The following is a 23,230-nucleotide window of genomic DNA, read 5'->3' as shown; positions in this document are numbered from 1 at the left end:
TGGAGCAGGTGCCCGCAAAGTACAGCGCTTACCTCCGCCAGTCCTTTCACCTGCTGTCACTCGACGGACTACGCGGGCACACCTCTGGACCTGTCCCGACAGTGGTTTAATCCTGTTTTAATCCTGGTTCAATCCTGGTTTAGTCCTGGTACAGCCTGGGAATCAGTCCAGGGTTAGTCCTGGGTTAGTCCTGGTTCAGTCCGTGGTGTGTGCGGCCCAAAATCCGGCATCTCGATCAATGTTTCTTCTGCTCTGTAAATAGTGCCTGTGAAGTGATGACAGTCGCGTCGCGTCTGTGAATTCGTATTCGTTATGAAGAAAGCGTAACCGTTTCATTTCATTTCGTGATTGTCATTCTTGGAGTCGTAACTCTTCAATTTGCATTCTGATGGACGCTTCAGTTAGAATGCTTTTAATTTGTGTGTGATTTATCAAGGGCACGGGCGGGCATGTTAACAGGTCCGGGCAGGTGCGGGTTTAACTTTGATATAATCACGGTTAACGGACGGGTGCGGTGCTGTACTGCGCGGGTGCGGGCGTGTGCAGGTCTCCAAAAATGGACCCGTGCAGGACTCTGCCAGACGGTTATGGACGAGACCTGGAGAATCAGTCAATGGTGGGACAACTTTGTGGAAGGAAGTAGCTGATGAAAATGCGTGCCGTGAAAACTTTCGTATGTCCAAAGACGTCCTTGTTGCTTTAAGTACAAACATACTCAATCAAATTCCACACACTTTTGCGTCACCGTATGCACGTAGATTTACTACCGAAAATGCTCATCTAAATGCAGAATAAAGTGAAGACGCAACACCACTTTTGCATCTTCTGTTCAGACCGTCATCATATAAACCTAGCCTTAAACGTACTATATTACGCAAAATTGACTCTTGTAAGCTTTAAGTCATGTTAGAAAATTGTTTCCTCATCAAAAACAGTCCTGGTTGTGTTTTGTTTCATTCACACACGTCTGAGGAACCCTTTATTATTAGTTCAATTTATATAATATAGGACCTTTAAATGTTGTCAGTATAATCCTCATAAAAGTACAAACACTTTCTACTGCTGTATTTGTATTTTTACTGAAGTAAAAACTGGTTACTTCATCCACCACTGATTATGACTCAAATATACTTTGCATTTTCACTTTCAACTTTGAACTGAGTTAAAACAAGAATCTTTGAGAATGTGTTTACTCAAAGAAACAGGAACAAACTGTCCACAAAAATCAAATTGTGACTGCTGTTTCACAATGTTCCTTCACTTTGCAACAGAAAAACAGTGTGTACTTTATAATTGTAGTTCTGTTTGAGCCTAGTTATAAAGTTTGCTTGAAGGCGCTGTACCCGATATTAAAACGTGAAAAACAGAACTAGTTCATTTCAAAAGTTTTTCCTCACTTACCTTTTGCATTCAGAGTCTCAGAGATTAGTTCATAAGCTTTTTTATAACTTTCAGAACTAACAACAACTAGCCTGCTAATGTGCACTTCCTGACTTAATTTGACCTGAATAGCTGCTTTTATAACATATCTGTACTGAGGAAAAGTCAGGTTCAGGCTCTATAAAGAAGAGCTTGTTGTGCTTGTGTCTGGAAATTATAATCAATGACACTAGTGGATCACTTTGTTATTATTTGGACATTTTAAATTGTAATATAAAATGTATATAAAATAAAATATATATTTGTGTACCGGTGGTGTTGAAAACAGTGGAAACGTGGAAACAAAGGGAGGACCTAAAATGCATGACTGCTTTAAAGTCATTTAATAACAAACCAAATCCATAAATCCAAAAAATCCAAAAATTGAAACTCAACTGCCTTGAAAGAACGAAGACAAAGACAAAGGCAAATACAATGGACCCACTAAGGGCAGAGGAGAACTCACAGACACAAGTGAAACACATCAGGTGGAGCAAACAATCAAGACAGGAAGTAAAACTCAAAACTACAAGCAGACAGGAAAATTTCAAAATAAAAGGGCACACTGCACTAAAGGAAAAAGATACACCAAAATAATCAAAAACAACCACTACAGCGCATGAACCATGATAAACAGGGGTGTATCAGAGCAATGATGTCTTGAATAGAGGAGAATAAAGATGACTCAAACATGCACAAATCACTGTAAATACAACTGGAGAGGGAACATGAGAAGGAAAGGAAAATCCAGTAGACTGATAACTAGACTGATAGATACTTTGTTATCCCGAAGGTAATTCATATTTCAGGCAGCAAGCAATGCTTAATACAACACATAATAATACATAATATCAATTTAATCACTTTATCAAATTATAGAGAAGCGCTGAAGCGGTGTGGGGTGTGGTACAAACGACTTCCAGAGTGTCCGTCGAGCTAGAGGGACAACAGACTGTCCCCAAAGGTTAAAAGCTCTGAAAAGTGAATTGTGGCCCGAAGAAGCCTTATGATTCTCAGACTATGTTTACACTGAAACAAATCCGCGTATCACCATATCGGAAACGATTTGCATCCAGACACGTCGTTTCTGTGTCCGTAAGCCTTCCCTATCCACACAGATTTGAGCATATTTGTTTACGTTTTACAGAAATGAAACTTAAAACCTCATGGCTAATTTCATAAACTGAGCGCTCAAAAAACAGCTCAATATTGTGCGCTGATGCGGTTCAGCTTCTGTTGAAGGACACAACAATATGAGTGTTCATTCTGTGACAGAGGGGTGTTCTGCTGATGGTGAGTCTGTTCTGTGCTTCTGTCGCGTTATCTCTGAAAAGTTTAACATGGAATCTGGTTCATGTTAAACTTTTCAGAGATTATACATCTGCAGGTTGTACACACAGACTGTATATATGAACGGACATATATTCTAGCCTCTTAGTGTTTTGGCGCTGAATTACTTCGCGGTGCATAGAACTACATCAGCGCATCAGCGTTTTCAGGTGTCCACACAGTGCTGGATCAGATCTGTTCTCAGATGAATTCGTGGGGGCTGGCGGAGTCAGATCATTCCGTCACTGGAGCCGTTTTCATTCGGATTAGTGTGGACGAACACTGCATCCACAACAAAAACAACTCGAATATGTACTAGTATGGACGGGGCCTCAGACTACACTTCCCCATGGTGTCATGTGACCTGTGGTGTCCGTGACTCCAAAAGTTGTTTATATTAAAAATATATCAGTCATTTTTAAAGATCTTTGGTATCATGAAACTTGGCGCTGCACACACCCAGACCATTAAGATGACACCCTGCAAATGTGAGATGAGTCGGATGAGTAGTTCGAGAGTTATGGAAGAAACAAACAAACAGGAGGGGACACAGACAGATGTTCCCTGCATTAACAGATATATTCTCTCCAGACATTTGACACATCCATAAGTGTTATCATGTATATGTTAACAAATCAAAAAATATATGATACATCCTTGAGCGTAAACTGACCCTACGTTGTGTGAACCATTTATATTTATTTATTTATTTATTACCACTGCACTGTCCCACCAAACAAAGTAATAAATAGAAAAACATGAAGACCTGTCATAAGCGCTGTAAACCAGTGACCATCTTGTAGCGTGGCGTGTCTCTTTGCCACTGAGCCGCTGTGCCTCCAGTGGAAACGTGTGCTTGTGTTTTGTGTGTGTGTTTGTGTGGTGCGTTTACTGAACATGAGTGATACAGGCGCAGCAGCAGGTCTCAGCGTGGGGGGTTTGTTTGTTTATGTGTTTGGCTGTGGGCGATGCACGAGGAGAAAGCGAGCGCTCCCCTCCTCTTTAACACGCACGCGCACACATAGACACTATAGACACACACACACTCACACACACACACAACATTAGCACCAGGGACTCTGAACTCATGTTTGAACAGTGTTTGTCAAAGCACCATTTGGACATTGGGAGCTTTACACATGAGCTACTCTTCATTCAGACTTTACTATGTTTTTGTTGCTCTTGAAATGCTTTTTCCACATTTCATTGTCAACTGTCCAAATTTTAACAACTTACAAGAATATTTCTGTTCAGTTTTAAAAGACCAGCAGAAAGGGCACCTGGCGTAAAAAATAATTCAAATGACAGCGTGTCCAAACAGAGATCAGAATGAAATCTGGATCTATTGAACTAGAATGTAAACTAATGCTTTAGATTTGAATGGTTTTACAGGGTTAGGCCCCGCCCACATTAGTACATATTCTAGTTGTTTTCGTTGTGGATGCAGTGTCCGTCCACACTAATCTGACAGAAAGCGGCTCCAGAGACAGAACGACCTGACGCCGCCAGCTCCCACGAATTCATCTGAGTATGGATCTGATCCGGCACTGTGTGGACGCCTGAAAATGCTGATACGTTAATAAGCTGATGTAGTTCTATGCGCCGCAAAGTAATTCACCGCCAAAACACAAAGAGACTAAAATATATGTCCATTCATATATACGGTCTATGCGTACGACCTGCAGATGTATAATCTCTGAAAAGTTTAACATGAACCATCTCCAACACAATATACACACAGAAAAGACTCACCATCAGCAGAACACCCCTCTGTCACAGAAAGAACACTCATATTCCACTGAGTCATGTCCTTTAGTCCAACAGAAGCTGAACTGCATCAGCGCACAATAACAAGCAGTTTTTTGAGTGCTTACTTTTTGCAAATTAGCCATGTGGTTTTAAGTTTCATTTTTGTAAAACATAAACAAATATGCTCAAAGCTGCGTGGATAGGGACGACTTGTCTGGATGCAGATCTTTTCCGACACGGTGATTCGTTTCAGTGTAAACGTAACCTCAGATCATTTTGATGTCACCATACTGTACAGTCTTTATTAATACACTCCACACTTGTGATTTTAAATGGAAAGAAACAGAAAACGCACACCAAAATTCTTGTAGAGGTGCAAATGCAAGGAGCAGCCAGACATGGGTGAAAAAATGTTTAGCACACTCAGATGGCCGATGTCCAAAAGCTTTTTTTATTAACAAAATAACGTTTCGGCAAAAAAAGCCTTCATCAAATATTTTTTCTTGTTTTGGACCACAGCTGTGCCAAGTTGGTTCTATAGCCACAGCTGCCCTGGGACAGTACTTAGACTGTATATACTTTAGCCCACTTGTCAAATAGGAAGTGAGCTTGGTCGCAAAGTTGTTCCTTCGAGCTCTGGTTCCAAATGACTTCTATTGAAAAAGATAGAAAAGTTCAAAGTTCCTGCATAACTTAAAGGTCTTACATTACGCTAATTTGAGTCTTGTGAGCTTGAAGTCATGTTGTAATGCTGTTACATAATTAAAACAGAGCTGGAGTTGTGTTTTGTTTCAGTCACATGTTGGACTAACCCACAATCTACACCAGGAGCGTCAGCAGCACATAACGTTGGCAGAGCTGCGTACACGTGTACTTTTAAAAGCTTCAATTTACAACAACAGAGCTGCTCCTGTGACCTCCAGCCTTTAATGTGTTGTAGTTGTGTTTCTCAAACTGTGGTCCACACGCTCCCCTTCACATCTCGAACGCACTGACTTTAGATCATGTCTGCGGCTCTCCTCTTCCTCGTGTGAGTCCCCGTGCAGCTGAATGAGGAGCTGAGTGGGAGAGGCTGAGCTTGTAAAACAGATGAAGAGGTTTTCCTCACAAACCGCTCATCAAACCAACGTGCTCCAGCTAAAGCCACACAGCTCCTACACCAGCACCATTTATGTGGACCTCCCTCTCCTCCTCTCACACCCCTCCTCTTTTCTCACATCTCCTCCTCTCTCCTCTCCTCCCCTCTCTCACTTCTCTTCTCACTCCTCTTTCTTTCTTACCTCTCCTCTCCTCCTCTTCTCTTCTCTCCTCCTCTCACCTCTCCTTTTTGCACACCTCTCCTCCTCTCTCACTTCTCCATCCTCGCCTCTCCTCCTCTCTCACTTCTCTTCTCACTCCTCTTTCTTTCTCGCCTCTCCTCCTCTTCTCTCCCCTTTTTGCACACCTCTCCTCCTCTCTCACTGCTCCTCCTCTCACCTCTCCTCTACTCACCCCTCTCCTCTTCCCCTCCTCCTCTCACCTCTCCTCTACTCACCCCTCTCCTCTTCCCCTCCTCCTCTCACCTCTCCTCTTCTCCTCTGACCTCTCCTCCTCTCTCACTTCTCCGTCCTCGGCTCTCGTCCTCTCACCTCTCCTCCTGTCTCACTTCTCTTCTCACTCCTCTTTCTTTCTCACCTCTCCTCCTCTTCTCTCCCCTTTCTGCACACCTCTCCTACTCTCTCACCGCTCCTCTTCTCACCTCTCCTCTCATTCCTCTTTCTCTCTTGCCTCTCCCCTCTCACACCTCTCCTTTCTTACCTCTCCTCCTCTCACCTCACTTCTCCTCTCTCATGTCTCCTCCTCTCTCACCTCTCTTCCTCTCTTACCTCTCACTCCTCTCTCTTTCTCTTTCACCTCTCCACACCTCAGCTCTCTCTCCCTTTCCTTCCCTCTCCCCTCTTATGCTTCTCCTCTCTCACTTCTCTTCTCTCTCCTCTTTCTCTCTTCCCTTTTCTCTCACTCTTCTATCCACCTCTCTCCGGTCCTCACCTTCTTCTCTCTCTGACCCTCTCTCTTTCTCTGGGGCCAACAGAGGTCGTGCAGTGCTCCTTAATCTTTGTACCTCCTTTATTTGACAGTGTCAATATTTTGCCTGTAATGATTGTCTAGTATTTTTCATGTGGTTCTTTTTTTCATGTGGTCTCTCTCCTCAAAATGTAATATTTACACACTCAGCTCCTCATGTCATAGGTCACACTTGTATATTGTGTTCTTACTGATCCAATGTCGTCTCATCCTCAGGAGGTGTTACCGGACAGGAAGCGTGTGACCACTCGGAGTTACCTGCCCATCACACCAGCAGACACAGACAGTGGCAGGACTTTCGCCTGTATCGCCTCAAACCCGGCCGTGCCCATGGGCAAGAGGACCTCCGTCATGCTCAACGTGCACCGTAAGTATAGACTGTTCACTTTAGTGTTAGTGTGGTTCACAGTAGGGATGGGCATTCGATGAAATTTTCTTAATCGATCGTCGGAAGAATTAACAATCGTTTATCGATTAATCATTAACGTGTTTATATTAAAATGACCATCATTATTATTACTATCTGCACTACTAAACTGCATAAATAAATTCAACTTTACGACATATAAACCGTGACCACTCTAGAGCCACATCAATCCGTTTGACATTATAATGTGTTTAATTCAGTTTTGCGCAACTCTCACAGAAACAAAACTTAAAACCACATCACTAATTTGCATAAACTCAGTGAAGATAAAATTGCAGCTCTTGTGTTGCTGATGCCATTCAGCTTCTGTCGGATTAAAAGACATGACTCAGTGGAATACAGGTTACTGTGACCAGATTTGTGTTTGTCAAAACCAGGACACTGTACGGGGGGAGGGAGGTGGGGACTCGTCATCGACATTGCGCGACTCTCACCTGGTAAAACTTTTTCCAACTGGACACCGAAACATATGTCCTGCTTTATACACTGTGCACGTGGACTCACACTTGTCCCGAACGCAACGGAAAGCGTGGAATTTCTTGTACAAGTCATCGTTAAATACGCATTTGCGTTGCAGACTGACCGACTGTTTGTGTCTCGCTCCTTCTGAGTGCAGAGACACATGTACGGACCCCCGTTTGGTCACGCTACACACAGCAACCTACATTCGGTTTGTCGATTAAAATGAACGTAATTGATGAAATTCTTAATGATCAATTATCGATTAATCGATTAATCATGCCCATCCCTAGTTCACAGTACGGTTTAAATTCCCCACGATAGAGGACTAAAACACCAGGCTTTAGAACTCCACAGGTATTAATATAATGAAATACTATATTTGTATTTCCTGTGTTTCAGACCCGCCCACTGTGACCCTGTCCATCGAACCACGCTCCGTCCTGGAGGGAGAGAGAGTCACCTTCACCTGTCAGGCCACTGCCAACCCGCCCATCATGGGATACAGGTAACAACCCACGCATAACAACCAACCGCATAGCAACCATCTCCATAGCAACCCGCCCATCATGGGATACAGGTAACAACCCACGCATAACAACCAACTGCATAGCAACCATCTCCATAGCAACCCGCCCATCATGGGATACAGGTAACAACCCACCGTAACAACCAACTGCATAGCAACCATCTCCATAGCAACCCGCCCATCATGGGATACAGGTAACAACCCACGCATAACAACCAACCGCATAGCAACCATCTCCATAGCAACCCGCCCATCATGGGATACAGGTAACAACCCACTCGTAACAACCAACTGCATAGCAACCATCTCCATAGCAACCCGCCCATCATGGGATACAGGTAACAAACCACCCATAACAACCATTACCCATAGATACCATCCCCATAGCAACCTGCTCATCAGGGGATACAGGTAACAACCTATCCATAACAACCATCCCCATAGCAACCCGCCCATAACAACCAACCCCATAGCAACCATCTCCATAGCAACCTGCCCATAACAACCACTCCATAACAACCATATCCATAACAACCATCCCATATCAACAACCCATAACAACCATTCCCCATAACAACCATTCCCATAGCAACCATATCCATAACAACCATCCCCATATCAACAGACCCATAACAACCAACCCCATTGCAACCATCCACATAGCAACCATTCCCATAGCAACCTGCCCATCAGGGGATACAGGTAACAGCCCCCCCATAACAACCATCCCCATAACAACCATAGCAACCATCCCCATAGCAACCTGCCCTTCACGGGATACAGGTAACAACCCACCCATAACCATTCCCATAACAACCAACAACAACCATTCCCATAACAACCAACCCAACTGCCGTGTTTAAGATGACTTCATTAAATTCTATGGGCTAATAATATTTAATACAGACAGGGGGATGGAAAAATGAATATTGTAGAAATTACAATTTTGGTCATAATACAAAAGTGTCTAATTGTCAGTAATAATGATCAGGTTCAACATCTGTGACTTTACCTTTTACAAATTTTATGACAAAGTATAATGTGATCAACTGGAAAATCTGTCTCTTGCCCCCATCTATTAGTATAACATGATCACATTCTAGAATCTAAAAACCACCAATAATAAGCACCCCCATAGTAACTCGCTCATTATGGGGTACAGAAAACAACAGATCCAACAACCCGCCCATCGTACAGGAATACAGGAAACAGAGTGAAATATATTCTTTATATAAAAACCTTATTCCACTAAACCCACTTTTAAGAGGGATGAATTGTGTAAAATGTCCAGTGTTCATGTTCAAGTGAACACTGACCTGTTTCTCTGGGAGGGTTTAAAATGGCTTTGCATTGTGTGTAGAACTTATTTGCTGTTGAGATCTGCAGTTCCATGCAAAATAATACAACCAGAGAGAGGCCCACAGATAATCGCCCATGGCAACTAAAAGACCTATTAATGTTATAGTCTAGAAGAAGTTATATAAAGCACATAAAATACTTATGCAAAGTTCACAAAATGATTCTATAAATTAAATCAATTAACACAGCGTGGCCCTCCTCCTCTGTTCTGTTTCTAAGCCGTCTCAGTGTAGTGCCTCTGCTCCTCTTTGCTTCTGAGCATCGCCCATTAAACTCGGATACTTCTGCTCGCGTCTGTTGCAGTCTGCTCGTAACACTCTCCGGAGAAAGGCCTGATGGGTAATTTGTGCTTACAGACCAGAATCGGTGACAGTATTGAACCGAGACACAATTAACAGCTGATTTGTGCGCGATGATGCAGCATTAGCTAGCCCCGCGCACACACCGCGCTCTCTAAGTAGCTAACAGCGCGCGCTTTAGGAGGAGGTGTATTCTCAGATGGGACGGGTGCCAGGTGCTTAGGCCCTGTGCCCATCGCGCCAGTATTAAAATGCCGTTTAACAGTTCGGAGCTGGATGTTATGGGCTTTTCTGATACATTTGGCAGAGGGAGTGGTTAACCCCTCATCAAATACTCCTGTTAGCACTCAAAGCACTGATAGCATAGTCAGACTTTAACAAGACCTGGTTTAGACCTGGTTTAGACCTGGTTTACACCTGGTTTAGACCTGGTTTGACCTGGTTTAGACTTGGTTAGATTGGTTTAGACTTTGGTTTAGACCTGGTTAGATCTGTTGTAGACCTGGTTAGACTGGTTTAGACTTGGTTAGACCTGGTTTAGACCTGGTTTAGATTTGGTTTACACCTGGTTTAGACCTGGTTAGACCTGGTTTAGACTTGGTTAGATTAGACCTGGTTTAGACTTGGTTAGATTTGGTTTAGACCTGGTTTAGACCTGGTTAGATGTAGTTTAGACCTGGTTAGATCTGTTGTAGACCTGGTTAGACCTGGTTTAGACTTGGTTAGATCTGGTTTAGACCTGGTTAAATCTGTTGTAGACCTCGTTAGACCTGGTTTAGACCTGGTTAGACCTGGTTTAGACTTGGTTAGATCTGGTTTAGATCTGGTTTAGACCTGGTTTAGACCTGGTTAGACCTGGTTTAGACTTGGTTAGATCTGGTTTAGACCTGGTTAGACCTGGTTTAGACCTGGTTTAGACTGGTTAGATCTGACCTGTTTAGACCTGGTTAGACCTGGTTTAGACTGGTTAGATCTGGTTTAGATTGGTTTAGACTGGTTTAGACCTGTTAGATCTGGTTTAGACCTTGTTAGACCTGGTTAGATCTGGTTTTAGACCTGTTAGATCTGGTTTAGACCTAGTTCAGACTGGGTTAGATCTGATTTAGACCTGGTTTAGACCTGGCTTAGACCTGGTTTAGACCTGGTTAGATCTGGTTTAGACCTGGTTAGATCTGGTTTAGACCTGGTTTAGACTTGGTTTAGACTTGGTTTAGACTTGGTTTAGACCTGGTTTAGACCTGGTTAAGCCTGGTTTAGACCTGGTTTAGACCTTGTTTATACCATGGTTTAGACATGGTTCACCCCTGGTTTAAACCTGGTTTAGATGTGGTTGAGACTTGGTTTAGATCTGCTTGTTTAGACCTGCTGGTTTAGACCTGGTTTAGACCTGGTCCACCCCTGGTTTAGACTTTTTTAGACCTTCCCCTAACCTTTGTCTATACCAAGATAGGGTCCAGCATATAGGGACCTCACTAACACTGAGTTTACTCCAGATTTAGCTCTGGTTTAGACCTGGTTCAGCTTTGGTTTAGACCTGGTTTTGCCCCAGTTTAGATCCTCCCCTAACCTTTACCTATACCAAGATAGGGTCCAGCATAAGAACTCCACAAAGACCAGGTTTAATCCTGGTTTAGACCTTGTTTAGACCTGGTTTAGTTCTGGTTTTGACCTGGTCTATTCCTAATTTAATCCTGGTTTAGTTTTGGTTTAAACCCTCTCCTGACCCTCATCTTCAAATACAGATAAAATATGTGTACCATAACCTTAATCTTGGCCAAAAGGGGCTCCAGCAATATCAAGTTCAATGCTGGTTTAATCCTTGTTCATCCATAGGTTAGTCCTGGTTTAGTCCTGGTTTGGTCCTGGTTTGGTCCTGGTTTAGTCCTGGTTTAGTCCTTTTGAGCAGTAATTGTATTCTCAGATGGGACGGGTGCCAGGTGCTTAGGCCCTGTGCCCGTCTCACGAGTATTAAAATGCCGTTTAACATTTCGGAGCTGGATGTTATGGGCTTTTCTGATACATTTGGCAGAGGGAGCGGAGGGGGTGGTGGTGGGGGGGGAGTGAGGGAGTGAGGGAGTGAGGGAGTAAGGGAGGGGGCAGCGGGCGGTGGCAGAGTGGTTAACCCCTCATCAAATACTCCTGTTAGCACTCCGAGTCAGTGCGCTGAGAGACGGACGGTTTGTAATGATCATAAAAGCAGGGGTTTAATGTAACCTTTGGACGGATACCAAAAAACATAAAGAACATGAGGATTCACAGTGCCGACACGACGCTCAGATAAAACAAGGGCTTTATCATGATTTACAAGACAAGATTGAATTATCTCTACTCAAAAACAAACAACAACAACAAAAAAATTACTTAAGGCATTCATAGACAAGGAGTTCACTATCTCTGTCCGTCAGAGCTACTTTAAATAAAAAAGTCCATCACATACAAATGAATGGTGAAGCCAGTTCCCATATTAAAGATAAGCTATGTATGCTATGCTAAAGAGGAAGTGAGCATGGGGTTGCTTCTGGCTCCATCGACTCTGATACCAATTGACTTTACGTTGAAAAACTGTCGTCCATCTTTCTGTAACTGCTGTCGTGAGCCTCAACATTTTGGTCTTGAAGTGTTCCTATTAACCCACTCTACATGATCCTGGGGTTTTTATTTGGCTATTTTGTTCATAAATCAAGAAATGAACACGAGTGGCAGGTAAATCAGATGGCTTCTTTCCCCGAGGTCGCTCCTGCTAGAGTTCGCAACAGGTATGATCGACCTTCAACAGCCTTGCTCCGGGTTGGCTCTTTGGTTGCTACGATGCTCGAGATCGAAATCCCAAATATGGAACTGGCTCCAAATTCGCTCCTATAACTGCGGCCTCAATAAGCTTCATTTGACTGGAGCTAAACACAATTGGTGACATCACACTCACTTAGTCCACTTCTTTACAGTCTGTACTTATAGTATTTATTTATAGGGCACCTTTCACAGATAAAAAAAAAATTGCAAAGTGCTTCACAGAGTGCAATAAGCATGTAAAAAACAGAGGAATTACAGACGCAGTCAACCAAAAGCTTGTCTGAATAGCAGTGTCTTAAGCTGCTTTTTAAAAGAGTCAATAGAGTCTGCCTTACTGAGGGTTAGGGGTAGGGTGTTCCATTAAATGGGGACCACAGCCTGAAAAGATGGTCCCTGTTTTAAAGCAGATCTTTTGAGACCATCAAGAGGCCCTGACCTGAGGACTGGAGGGTGTGGCCTGAGGTAGGGTGCAGTAAGTTACTGATGTACTGGGGTACCTGTCCATTTAGAGCTCTGTAAGTTAAAATCAAGATTTTAAAATCAACACAAAAGTTACCAGGAAGCCAGTGCAGTGAAGATAAAATTAGTGTGATGTGTGTTCACCTGTTAGCTCCTGTTACAAACCTTTCAGCCACATTTTGAACAAGTCTGGATGCGTTAAAACAAGTAAAAATAGAGGTACAAAAATCTAAACCAGATGAAATAAAAGAGTGAACAATCATCTCAAGATCATTATTTGATAAAATGCTCTCAGTTTAGTGATGTTCCATAGATGTTAAAAACTGTTTTTAACCAACTGGCTGCAGTGACCTATCCAGGCTGGCGCCACCTAGTGCCTCCACTGAATTTCATTTCTCTCCAGCAAATAGGTCAGGAATCAAAATACACTAGACGTTTTGCAAAAACCCCAGAAGCGCAAGTTCGGGCACCAGCCAATCAGTGAAGAGCCATACATTCTGTGTTGTCAACGATTCCCGAGGTCGAGGATTTAAAGCCGGAATAAAGAGAATGTTTGGTGAATTTCATCAAGGAGAAAAACATTATTGCCCTTCTTCTGATGGGATTTGGGAAAAGCTTAATATACCAGTAAGCACTATTAGCGGCGCATTACATACATGAATACCAAATAACAGAGATTGGTTAAATGATAAAAAGTACCCGCCCGCCTACTGTCGAGCGTCTAGCAGTGACCCTCCAAAGACCAACAGCACTCCAAGAAAAAGTTAGCTCAAATGCCACTTTGACCCTAATTATGATCTAAAATAAAACACCAAAAGGTTTACACTCAACACTGACTTAATGAGGCTTTGACCTAAACTAAACACGATGGATGGGCTGTTCATTATTTTTGCAGCATGGGCTATACTTTAAAACTATCTGTACGCTCTAGTGATGTATCTCCCTGTGATTCCCAGGTGGGCCAAAGGGGGCATTCTTCTGGAAGGGGCCCGTGAGAGTGTGTTTATGACCACAGCAGATCACTCCTTCTTCACTGAGCCTGTGTCCTGTCAGGTCTTCAACGCCGTGGGCAGCACCAACGTCAGCATCCTCGTCGACGTCCACTGTAAGTCCACATTTATACTGTCTACATGAAGGGATTTATGAATACAAAACTGAGCAGATACTTTTAAAAGGGCCTACGTTTGAGGTTTGAGAGTTTTAAGTCATGTTAGACCTGGTTTAGACCTGCTTTAGACCTGGGTTTAGACATGGTTTTAGTTCTGCTTTAGTCCTGGTTTAGTCCTAGTTTAGGTTTAGACCTGGTTTAGACCTGGTTTAGACCTGGTTTAGACCTGGTTTGACCTGGTTTAGACCTGGTTTTAGAGCTGGTTTAGTGTCCGGCAATGAGTGGAATTACCGAAAAAACAATAAAACAAAAAAAAAAAAAAAAAGGGACTAGGCCAAAATGTGAAAACAGGATAATACCACAGTGTAATCCATTTATTTCAACAAAGTAACTGTAATCCAATTACCACTCACTGAAACAGTAAGTGTAACTGAATACATTTACTTATAATTTGTACTCTGATTACGTAACTCCGGTACATGTAATCTGTTACTCCCCAACACAGATTATGAAGTGTATTATCCTTCAGTAAGCAGGAAGTGGACTGCTTGCATACTAGTTCTTTGAAAGTTGTGAAAAGCACTTTGATGTGAATCATTTGAGATGATCTGAATGCATAAAGTAAGTGAGAAAAAACACTGCAATCTGTTTACAATGATCTCATTTTGTTTTCACATTTTTAAGACAGTAAAAATCAGCATCAGGGCCTTCAAACGTATCTTATAATGCAGTAATCAGGGATATGGTATTTCTATTAGTAGTTTTTCATTTCAAGTTTTTGTGAGAAACTTCAGCAAAGTTCCTGTGATTAATGAGAGCCTGTCAGAGGGACGGCCGGCTGATTACTTCTTGTTAAATGCTGCAACTGGATTTTTGGTTCAAATTGATCTTTAAAAGCTTCAACATTGAGAAAAGTTAACAGAATACAAATGGTGGGATTGATTCTTGACCCAAAGCTGCTGGAATTTCAGTTTTAGACAATTATTTTTGGATCTATAAAAAATATTGGTTTGCTAGATTAGAATTTTCCATAATGGTTTAGACCAAAAATTGCCTTCCACTGGGTTAACGGCTTAGTTTGTTTATTTTGTATTCAGTAATTCATTTAAATGGGCTGTACCCGATTTTTATCATCTAGTTCATTTAAGCAGTTTGCAGTGAAGTTCTTCCTCACTTACTGTATACATTCAGATGAGTTCATAAGAGCTTTTCACAACTTTCACAGGCCAGAGCGGAGTTTTACTGTCACATTAATGCACAACAACTAGCATCCTAACAGCGCACCAGCATACTTCCAAGTTTTGAGGACAATAAAACGCTTTATAATTAGACTCAGACGAACAAAGTGGGTTCATTGTGATGTCTAAAGCTGCTTTTACAATATATTTATACTGGGACAAGACAAAATGTTCTTCATTACATGAAAAATGGTGTACAGCCCCTTTAATCCCCCTGTGTGTTTGTGTGTGCTGCAGTTGGTCCGATCCTGGTGGTGGAGCCTCGTCCCGTCACTGTGGACGTGGATTCAGACGTGACTCTGAACTGTAAATGGTCTGGAAACCCTCCCCTCACCCTCACCTGGACCAAGAAGGGATCCAGCATGGTAAGACCACAGAAAGACCAACGTTTAGTCCTGGTTTAGTCCCGGTTTGATCCTGGTTAAAGCCCAGTATGAACATTTGTCCTTCACCTCCTATAAAGACACCCAGTCACCCACTGTCTCCACAATCCAACACACGAGTGTGATCAACACACAGCTACATCTCCAGTGAGTCCTTCACGTGATGTTGTATTTGAGGAAACCTCTGTTAGGGACATTTCTATATTTTATTGGAGTTCTTTATTCCCCTTTGTTCAAATCCAAGATCAAACATGGACTTTAGAAGTTCGACTGCACCATATTCATATTTGAAGTGGTCCAATGGCCCAAATGTGAGTAAACATCAATATTCTTCATAGTTGCTGTGCTGATGCCAGGTCTGCTTCATGTATATAGAGATATCACAAAAACAAGAACAAAATCTGAAAAGATGGTTTACTTTTCTGACATAACATCAACAGTGTCTTTATGGTTCACTTTGAATAGGTTCTAATTAAAATACACAGAATCTGTCAGGAAATTGTGTTTCCTCCTCCGAGCCATATGCTTCTTGGAGAGAAACTCGTGGCCAGTCAGATCAGAGTGCTCCTTTGACAGACGTCTGTCACTGATCACACATCAGTGTCTTCTCCTGAGACAGACCTCTCCACATCAAACACATGCTCTCCACAGCGCCCCCTTCTGGTGGATTCATATGTTTGATGGACACTTGGCTTTTTAAGTGGCTGCTATTCTGCGTCTATGGCCTCTAACTCTCACTGCAATCACAGTCAGAGAAACCAAGCGCGGCCAGTCTCTCCCAGACCGCTCCTGTAAATGTTAGCTTAGTTTAATGTTAGCTTAGTTTAATGTTAGCTTAGCGTAGTGCCGCTGGTTCCAGACTGCAGATGTTAAATGTTTAATGTAGGTCCAACACGTGGAGAGCAGCTTCAGGAGTAAATCTGCATGTTTTATGAATGAAACATGGGCCTCTTCTCCTCTTTAAACACTCAGATGTGAGTGTGATCCTCACCTCAGACTGAGCTCTGTGCACCTGCGTCACTCACACACATGTACCATTATAGATATGAAAGATGAACGCTTTGCCCAACTCAAAAGACACATGATGAAAGACGTCGTTTAACGGGGACATGTTCTTTCATATTGACTTTAATGAGATTTGTTATTACAGTGTTTCCTCACTGTATTCTGTATTCCATGTTCCCTACATGTTGAAGTGTTTTCCAAGTTAAAGGCGCTATATAAATGCAATCAATCAATCAGATCTCTGGAGAGGCGAGCAGTGTGTTTCTACACAGTTAAATTAATGTTCTTTTTTTTGGGGGGGGTTTTTCAGGTTTTGAGCAACAACAACCAGCTGTACCTGAAGTCTGTGAGCCAGTCTGACGCCGGGCAGTACGTCTGTAAAGCCATCGTACCGAGGATCGGAGTGGGAGAGACAGAGGTCACACTCACTGTTAATGGTAAGAAACTGGACAGGTTTAGTCCTGGTTTAGTCCTGGTTTAGACCTTGTTTAGTCCTGGTTTAGTCCTGGTTTAGACCTTGTTTAGTCCTGGTTTAATCCTGGTTTAGTCCTGGTTTAGTCTTGGTTTAGTCTTGGTTAAATCCTGGTTTAGACCTTGTTTAGACCTGGTTTAATCCTGGTTTAATCTTGTTTTTGTCCTAGTTTAGACCTGGTTTATTCCTGGTTTAGACCTGGTTTAGTCCTGGTTTAGACCTGGTTTAGACCTGGTTTAGACTTGGTTCCTGGTTTAGACCTGGTTTAGTCCTGGTTTAGTCCTGGTTTAGACTTGTTTAGACCTGGTTTATTCCTGTTTACTGTTTTTTCCTGGTTTAGACCTGGTTTAGTCCTGGTTTAGACCCGGTTTAGACCTGGTTTAGACTTGGTTCAGTTCTGGTTTAGACCTGGTTCAGTCCTGGTTTAGTCTTGGTCCTGTTTTTGTCCTAGTTTAGACCTGGTTTAGTCCTGGTTTAGTCTTGTTTTAGTCCTGGTTTAGACCCGGGTTAGACCTGGTTTAGACTTGGTTCAGTTCTGGTTTAGACCTGGTTCAGTCCCGGTTTAGTCTTGGTCCTGTTTTTATCCTAGTTTAGACCTGGTTTAGTCCCGGTTTAGACCCGGTTTAGACCTGGTTTATACCTGGTTCAGTCCCGGTTTAATCTTGGTCCTGTTTTTGTCTTGGTTTAGACCTGGTTTAGTCCTAGTTTGGTCTTGGTTTAGTCCTCGTTTAGACCTGTTCAACCCTGATTTAGTCCTGGTTCACTCCCGTTTTTGTCCTGGTTTAGTCCTGGTTTGGTCTTGGTGTAGTCCACATTTAGACCTGTTCAGTCCAGTCTTGGTTCACTCCCGTTTTTGTCCTGGTTTAGTCCTGATTAGTCCTGGTTAAATCCTGGTTAATTCATAGTTTATTTCTGGTTTAGTCTTGGTCCTAAATTCATACATGTTTTCTACTTCCATTATTCAGTTTTTATTTTTAATGTATTGACTTTTGTGTCACTAACAATTCATAATTTATTGATTGTACTTTTATTTGTGTTAAACAATGATTAAAACAGGAGTAAACAAAGACTAAACCAGGACTAAACCAGGACTACATCAGGACCTAAAACCACACGAACAAACCTATCAATATTTCCACTCTACTGCATAACAATGTAGTACGAGAAAAGTAGTCCCAGACAACACCTGACATTTCCATCCCGGCGTCTTGTGTTGATCCTCAGTCTATTGCATGTTCTTTAGTCCGTGATAAATGTGGCCGTGCGCACAGAGGAGGGACCTGCCCTGATTAAGTTTGTCCCTATCCTGACCCTGTAGCTCTGGCTCATTCCTCAGACCAAACCAGAGCCAAAGCAAATATGTCAACGCTGAACTTTTGGAACGGAGAGAGGCCATTTTCTCCATAAATTCAAGCGAGCTACAAGAAAAACAGCAAAGTGGCCGCAGCTCTGAATTATCTGCACTCAAGTTTACTTTTACGAGGACGGGGAGTTTAAGTAATATAGAAAGTTGTCCGTTTGTTCTAGTTTGTAGTATCAGATAGAACAGTGTAATTTGTCTTCTAAATCATTACAGACATGGAAAGTAGAGCAGGACTTTAAAGGTGCATTGTGTAACCTTTTTGGTACGATATTACAATATGAAATATACTTAACATGCATTTATTCAATTATATGTGTTTTAATGGCCAGATAATCCCATGAAAACATTGAGCGGGGTCGCCTAACTTCAGATCTGACTTATAACTTGGCCGGGTGGCGTCATCTGCTTGTTTCCACGGCGATAGATATGTTTTATGGCGTACTGTGGAACATTCCAGACAAAGCAATGACGTCTCTAAGATGATAGTGGGTCCTCCAGTAGCTTGTCTCCATGGCAATGTTATAACTTTGCGAGGAATGTTCCACAGTATGAAACATCAATATCTCCATGGAAACAAGAAACTACCAGGCCAGGTTACAGGTCACATCTGTGGAGAGGGTGAGTTGTAGGAAGTATTATTTGTTACATAAAGGTGAGTTGTACACTTGTAGGGAGTATTATCTGTTGCATAAGAGTGAGCTGTTGTAAAGTTGTAGGGAGTATTATCTGTTATATAAGAGTGAGCTGTTGTAAAGTTGTAGGGAGTATTATCTGTTACATAATAGTGAGTTGTTGTACAGTTGTAGGGAGTATTATCTGTTACATAAGGGAAAATTGTTGTACAGTTGTAGGGAGTATTATCTGTTACATAAGAGTGAGCTGTAGTACAGTTGTAGGGAGTATTATCTGTCACATAAGGGTGAGTTGTACACTTGTAGGGAGTATTATCTCTTACATAAGGGTGAGTTGTACAGTTGTAGGGAGTATTATCTCTTACATAAGGGTGAGTTGTACAGTTGTAGGGAGTATTATCTGTTACATAAGGGTAAGTTGTACAGTTGTAGGGAGCATTATCTGTCACATAAGGGTGAGTTGTACACTTGTAGGGAGTATTATCTGCTACATAAGAGTGAGTTGTTGTACAGTTGTAGGGAGTATTATCTGTTACATAATAGTGAGTTGTACAGTTGTAGGGAGTATTATCTCTTACATAAGGGTGAGTTGTACAGTTGTAGGGAGTATTATCTGTTACATAATAGTGAGTTGTTGTACAGTTGTAGGGAGTATTATCTGTTACATAAGAGTGAGCTGTAGTACAGTTGTAGGGAGTATTATCTGTTACATAAGGGTAAGTTGTACACTTGTAGGGAGTATTATCTGTTACATAAGGGTAAGTTGTACACTTGTAGGGAGTATTATCTTTTACATAAGGGTGAGTTGTACAGTTGTAGGGAGTATTATCTGTTACATAAGGGTGAGTTGTACAGTTGTAGGGAGTATTATCTGTCCCTCTACAGTCAGGTGCAGTGGGTGAGCAGGAGTGTTTGTCCAGTGTCCTTCTGTCCTTCATTGTGACAAACGTCTCCAGCTCACAGATGATCACATGAGCAGCTTTATGGATCGTGACATTTTCTGTTTAAGTCAGATCACAACTTTGGATCTCAAATTTGTTCTAATGGACCGACCAGTCTCTGTGTCTGTGCCATGAGAGTGTCGCTGGATTAATTTAAAGCAAAATTAAAATATATCTTTCCATTTGGTTCAATTTAGCGCCATTAAAATGTCTTTATGAAACATCTGCTGGAGAACGTCCCATCTGTCGCCTTCTATTTCATAATCAGATCACATTATATTGCACACACAAGCCAGAAGGAACCACAAAGCTACACAATACTGCTCATCAAACATACAATGCTATAATCTGATCTGTGTTATTAAAAACAGACCTGGAGTTGGGTTGTGTTTCATTCTCACACGCTTAACACACAAACCCTGAAGATTTAAGGCCTATTCATACTTTATAAGAACATAAGAACATTGTTCTTGCACCCAGGGCTGGCAGAACAAAATGACGTCATTGTGTTCTACCAGCTCCTGTTCGGCAGTTCTTGTTTGTTGACTTGTTCTCGACATCTCAGCTGAGCTGAATTTTGGGCAGAGCGAGGGGGCAAGGCAGAGCCAGGAGGTGGGGCAGAGCCAGGAGGTGGGGCAGAGCGAGGGGGCAGAGCGAGGGGGCAGAGCGAGGGGGCAGAGTGAGGGGGCAGAGCGAGGGATGGGGCGGGGCAGTTCGGCAGTTCTCCTGAAGTATGACATTTGTTCTTGTTCTTATCACCTCAAGAACAAAAACAAAGTTCTTATGTTCTTATGAAGTAGGAATAAGCCTTAAGGATGAGTTCTTCTCTCAAACAGAAAACACTCTGTTCCACCTTGTGATGTCATGTGGTAATACAAGATGTGCTCCACTGTGTTTTTAAACTCCACACACCTTCACTCAGATAATTTCAGCCCTGGAATTGCCAAGCAAAAGTTAAAAGGTAGCTGTTAACTTGAAAACTACCACTTGACATATGACATCACGAGGTGGAACAGAGCATTTTGAGTTTTGGAGATGCAGACAGACTAATAATAAAGAGTTATCAAACATGTGTAAAATAAACAAAACACAACTCCAGGTCTGTAACAACATTATAACATGATTTTACGTAATACAGGATCTTTAATTAAAATCCAAAATAGTCAAATTGTTACACATTTGTCTTGTATTTATGTGCTGAAGAGGTTTTAGAGGTCATTCATGCATGTTAGAGTAATTTAGCAATCTCTCCCGGGTCCTATTCAAACCCTTCTTACGGTTAGCAGTAGTAGCAGCCTGTACAAAGCTCCGCCCACAAGCCTGCATCAACCATGCTCCCACACAACACTTCTCTATAAATACACAAAAACATGATACAAAACTGTACACTATAATGTGACAGACCTGATGCGATGTGTGGTAGTTTCATTATCGGGATGAGCGCTGATTGTGCTGTAATAGCGCTCTGAAGGGGGAGTGACTTAACGCAGGGAGCAAGGGGAGGGGGGACTTGTTTTTAGGCGAATTTAGCATTTTCAAAACAATAAAAGGGACCATGGTGATGTAAATATGTTATGTGTTGCAGTTAATACCCTGCAGAAATAAAAAAAAAAAACTTCTTTAACTCTTTTTCTCCTCTTTCGTCCATCTTTTGTTTCCAGGTCCTCCGATCATCTCGAGCGAGCCCGTGCAGTACGCCGTCCGAGGGGAGAGAGGAGAGATCAAGTGCTACATCGCCAGCACTCCCCCTCCAGATAAGATCGTGAGTTTCATAACAGTTTCAGGGTTTTTATGGCAATGATGTAAAAATGTTTCATCATGTTAAATTTGAACCGCTGAACCGATCGGTGGAGCTTTCACCCTTGTCCTAGTTTGGTCTTGTTGTTGTAGCCCTGGTTTAGTTCTGTTCTAGACCGGGTTTAGTCCTGGTTTGGTCCTGGTTTAGTACTGCAAATCATAACAACTACATATTTTTTCCTTCCACTACTACTACTACTACTACACCTACCTTTACCGTTTGATTATTACCTTTATTACTACGACCACTCCTGCCACTCCTGCCACTCCTGCCACTACTACTACTACTACTCCTGCCTACTCTACTACTCTACTACTCTACTACTACTACTCCTACTACTACTACTACTACTACTACTACTACTCCTGCCACTACTACTACTACTCCTACTACTACTACTACTACTACTACTACTAATGTATAGCATTAACACTATTGAATAGGGGTATTGTAGTAGCTGTAGTAGTAGCTGTAGTAGTAACAGAGGTAATAATAAAACAGTAAAGGTAGCTGTAGTAATATTCAGAGTAGAGGTAGTAGTAGTAATAGTAGTGGCAGTAGTGGTAGTGGTAGTAGTATATTTTAATCATTAACAGTTGTGTACTTTTCTCCACTTGAAGCAGCACATTTTGAAGTAGCAGTATTTTGGATAGTCAATTTATAACTATAACTGCTACTACTACTACTGCCAGTACTGCTAATTACTGCTATACTGCAAATACTACTACCACTGTGGCAATTGAATATTCTAAAAATAAGTATATAGCATTAGTAAGTTAAGTTCACTACAACTACTAATACTATTACTTTTACTTCCAGTTCTACCGCTAATATTATCTATATTACTACTACTATTACTACTAATACTACTACTACGTGTAGGATTACCACTAACAACTGAATAATAGGGGTATATCTATAGTAGTAGTAGTAGTAGTATCATTTATAGTGGTTGTAAAGTAGTACTGTTAATCACAGCAGCTGTGTACTTTTCTCCACTTGAAGCAGCACATTTTGAAGTAGCAGTATTTTGGAGAGTCCATTTTAAGCACTCCATCCCAAACCACTCCATCACTGTATTTTCATGTTCACATTTCCTGGCCCTAAGCACAGCGCCGGTGTTTTACTGCACTCTGAAGTCCTCTCTCCGAGGGGCTTTAAAAAACTGCTCTAGTTGCACTTCCTCAGAGCAGGTTCCACAGTGCGGCTTTAGCATTCACAGCACACGCACTTAACACTGATCATCCTGTGAGGACCTCAGCACACATCAGGAGAACACATCACATACAACTTATATACAACAGTAGTATACAGGTTTTTGTAGCACAGACATCAAAAGTTCCACAGTATGGCATTAAACTCTTCTATCTCCGTGGAGACAAGCACTTGGCACCACCAGGTAACAGG

At 42.0% G+C, this 23,230-nt stretch overlaps 1 protein-coding gene across 1 annotated transcript in view; it reads left to right on the top strand.

The window, feature by feature from the left end:
* The window catches only part of kirrel1b (kirre like nephrin family adhesion molecule 1b), an 88,269-nt gene that overhangs the window by 41,270 nt on the left and 23,769 nt on the right, over positions 1-23,230 (top strand). Inside the window, 6 exon segments of the mRNA XM_055151876.1 lie at positions 6,778-6,928; positions 7,850-7,955; positions 13,840-13,988; positions 15,467-15,594; positions 16,928-17,054; positions 21,687-21,787. Coding sequence (XP_055007851.1) covers positions 6,778-6,928; positions 7,850-7,955; positions 13,840-13,988; positions 15,467-15,594; positions 16,928-17,054; positions 21,687-21,787 — 762 coding nt within the window.

The sequence above is a fragment of the Boleophthalmus pectinirostris genome, unplaced genomic scaffold (assembly GCF_026225935.1).
Source record: "Boleophthalmus pectinirostris isolate CB_2022bp ecotype Guang Dong unplaced genomic scaffold, ASM2622593v1 HiC_scaffold_16, whole genome shotgun sequence".
Lineage (NCBI taxonomy): Eukaryota > Metazoa > Chordata > Actinopteri > Gobiiformes > Gobiidae > Boleophthalmus > Boleophthalmus pectinirostris.
The sequence above is the reverse complement of the archived record's forward strand: the minus strand, read 5'-3'. Positions and strand labels throughout refer to the sequence as shown.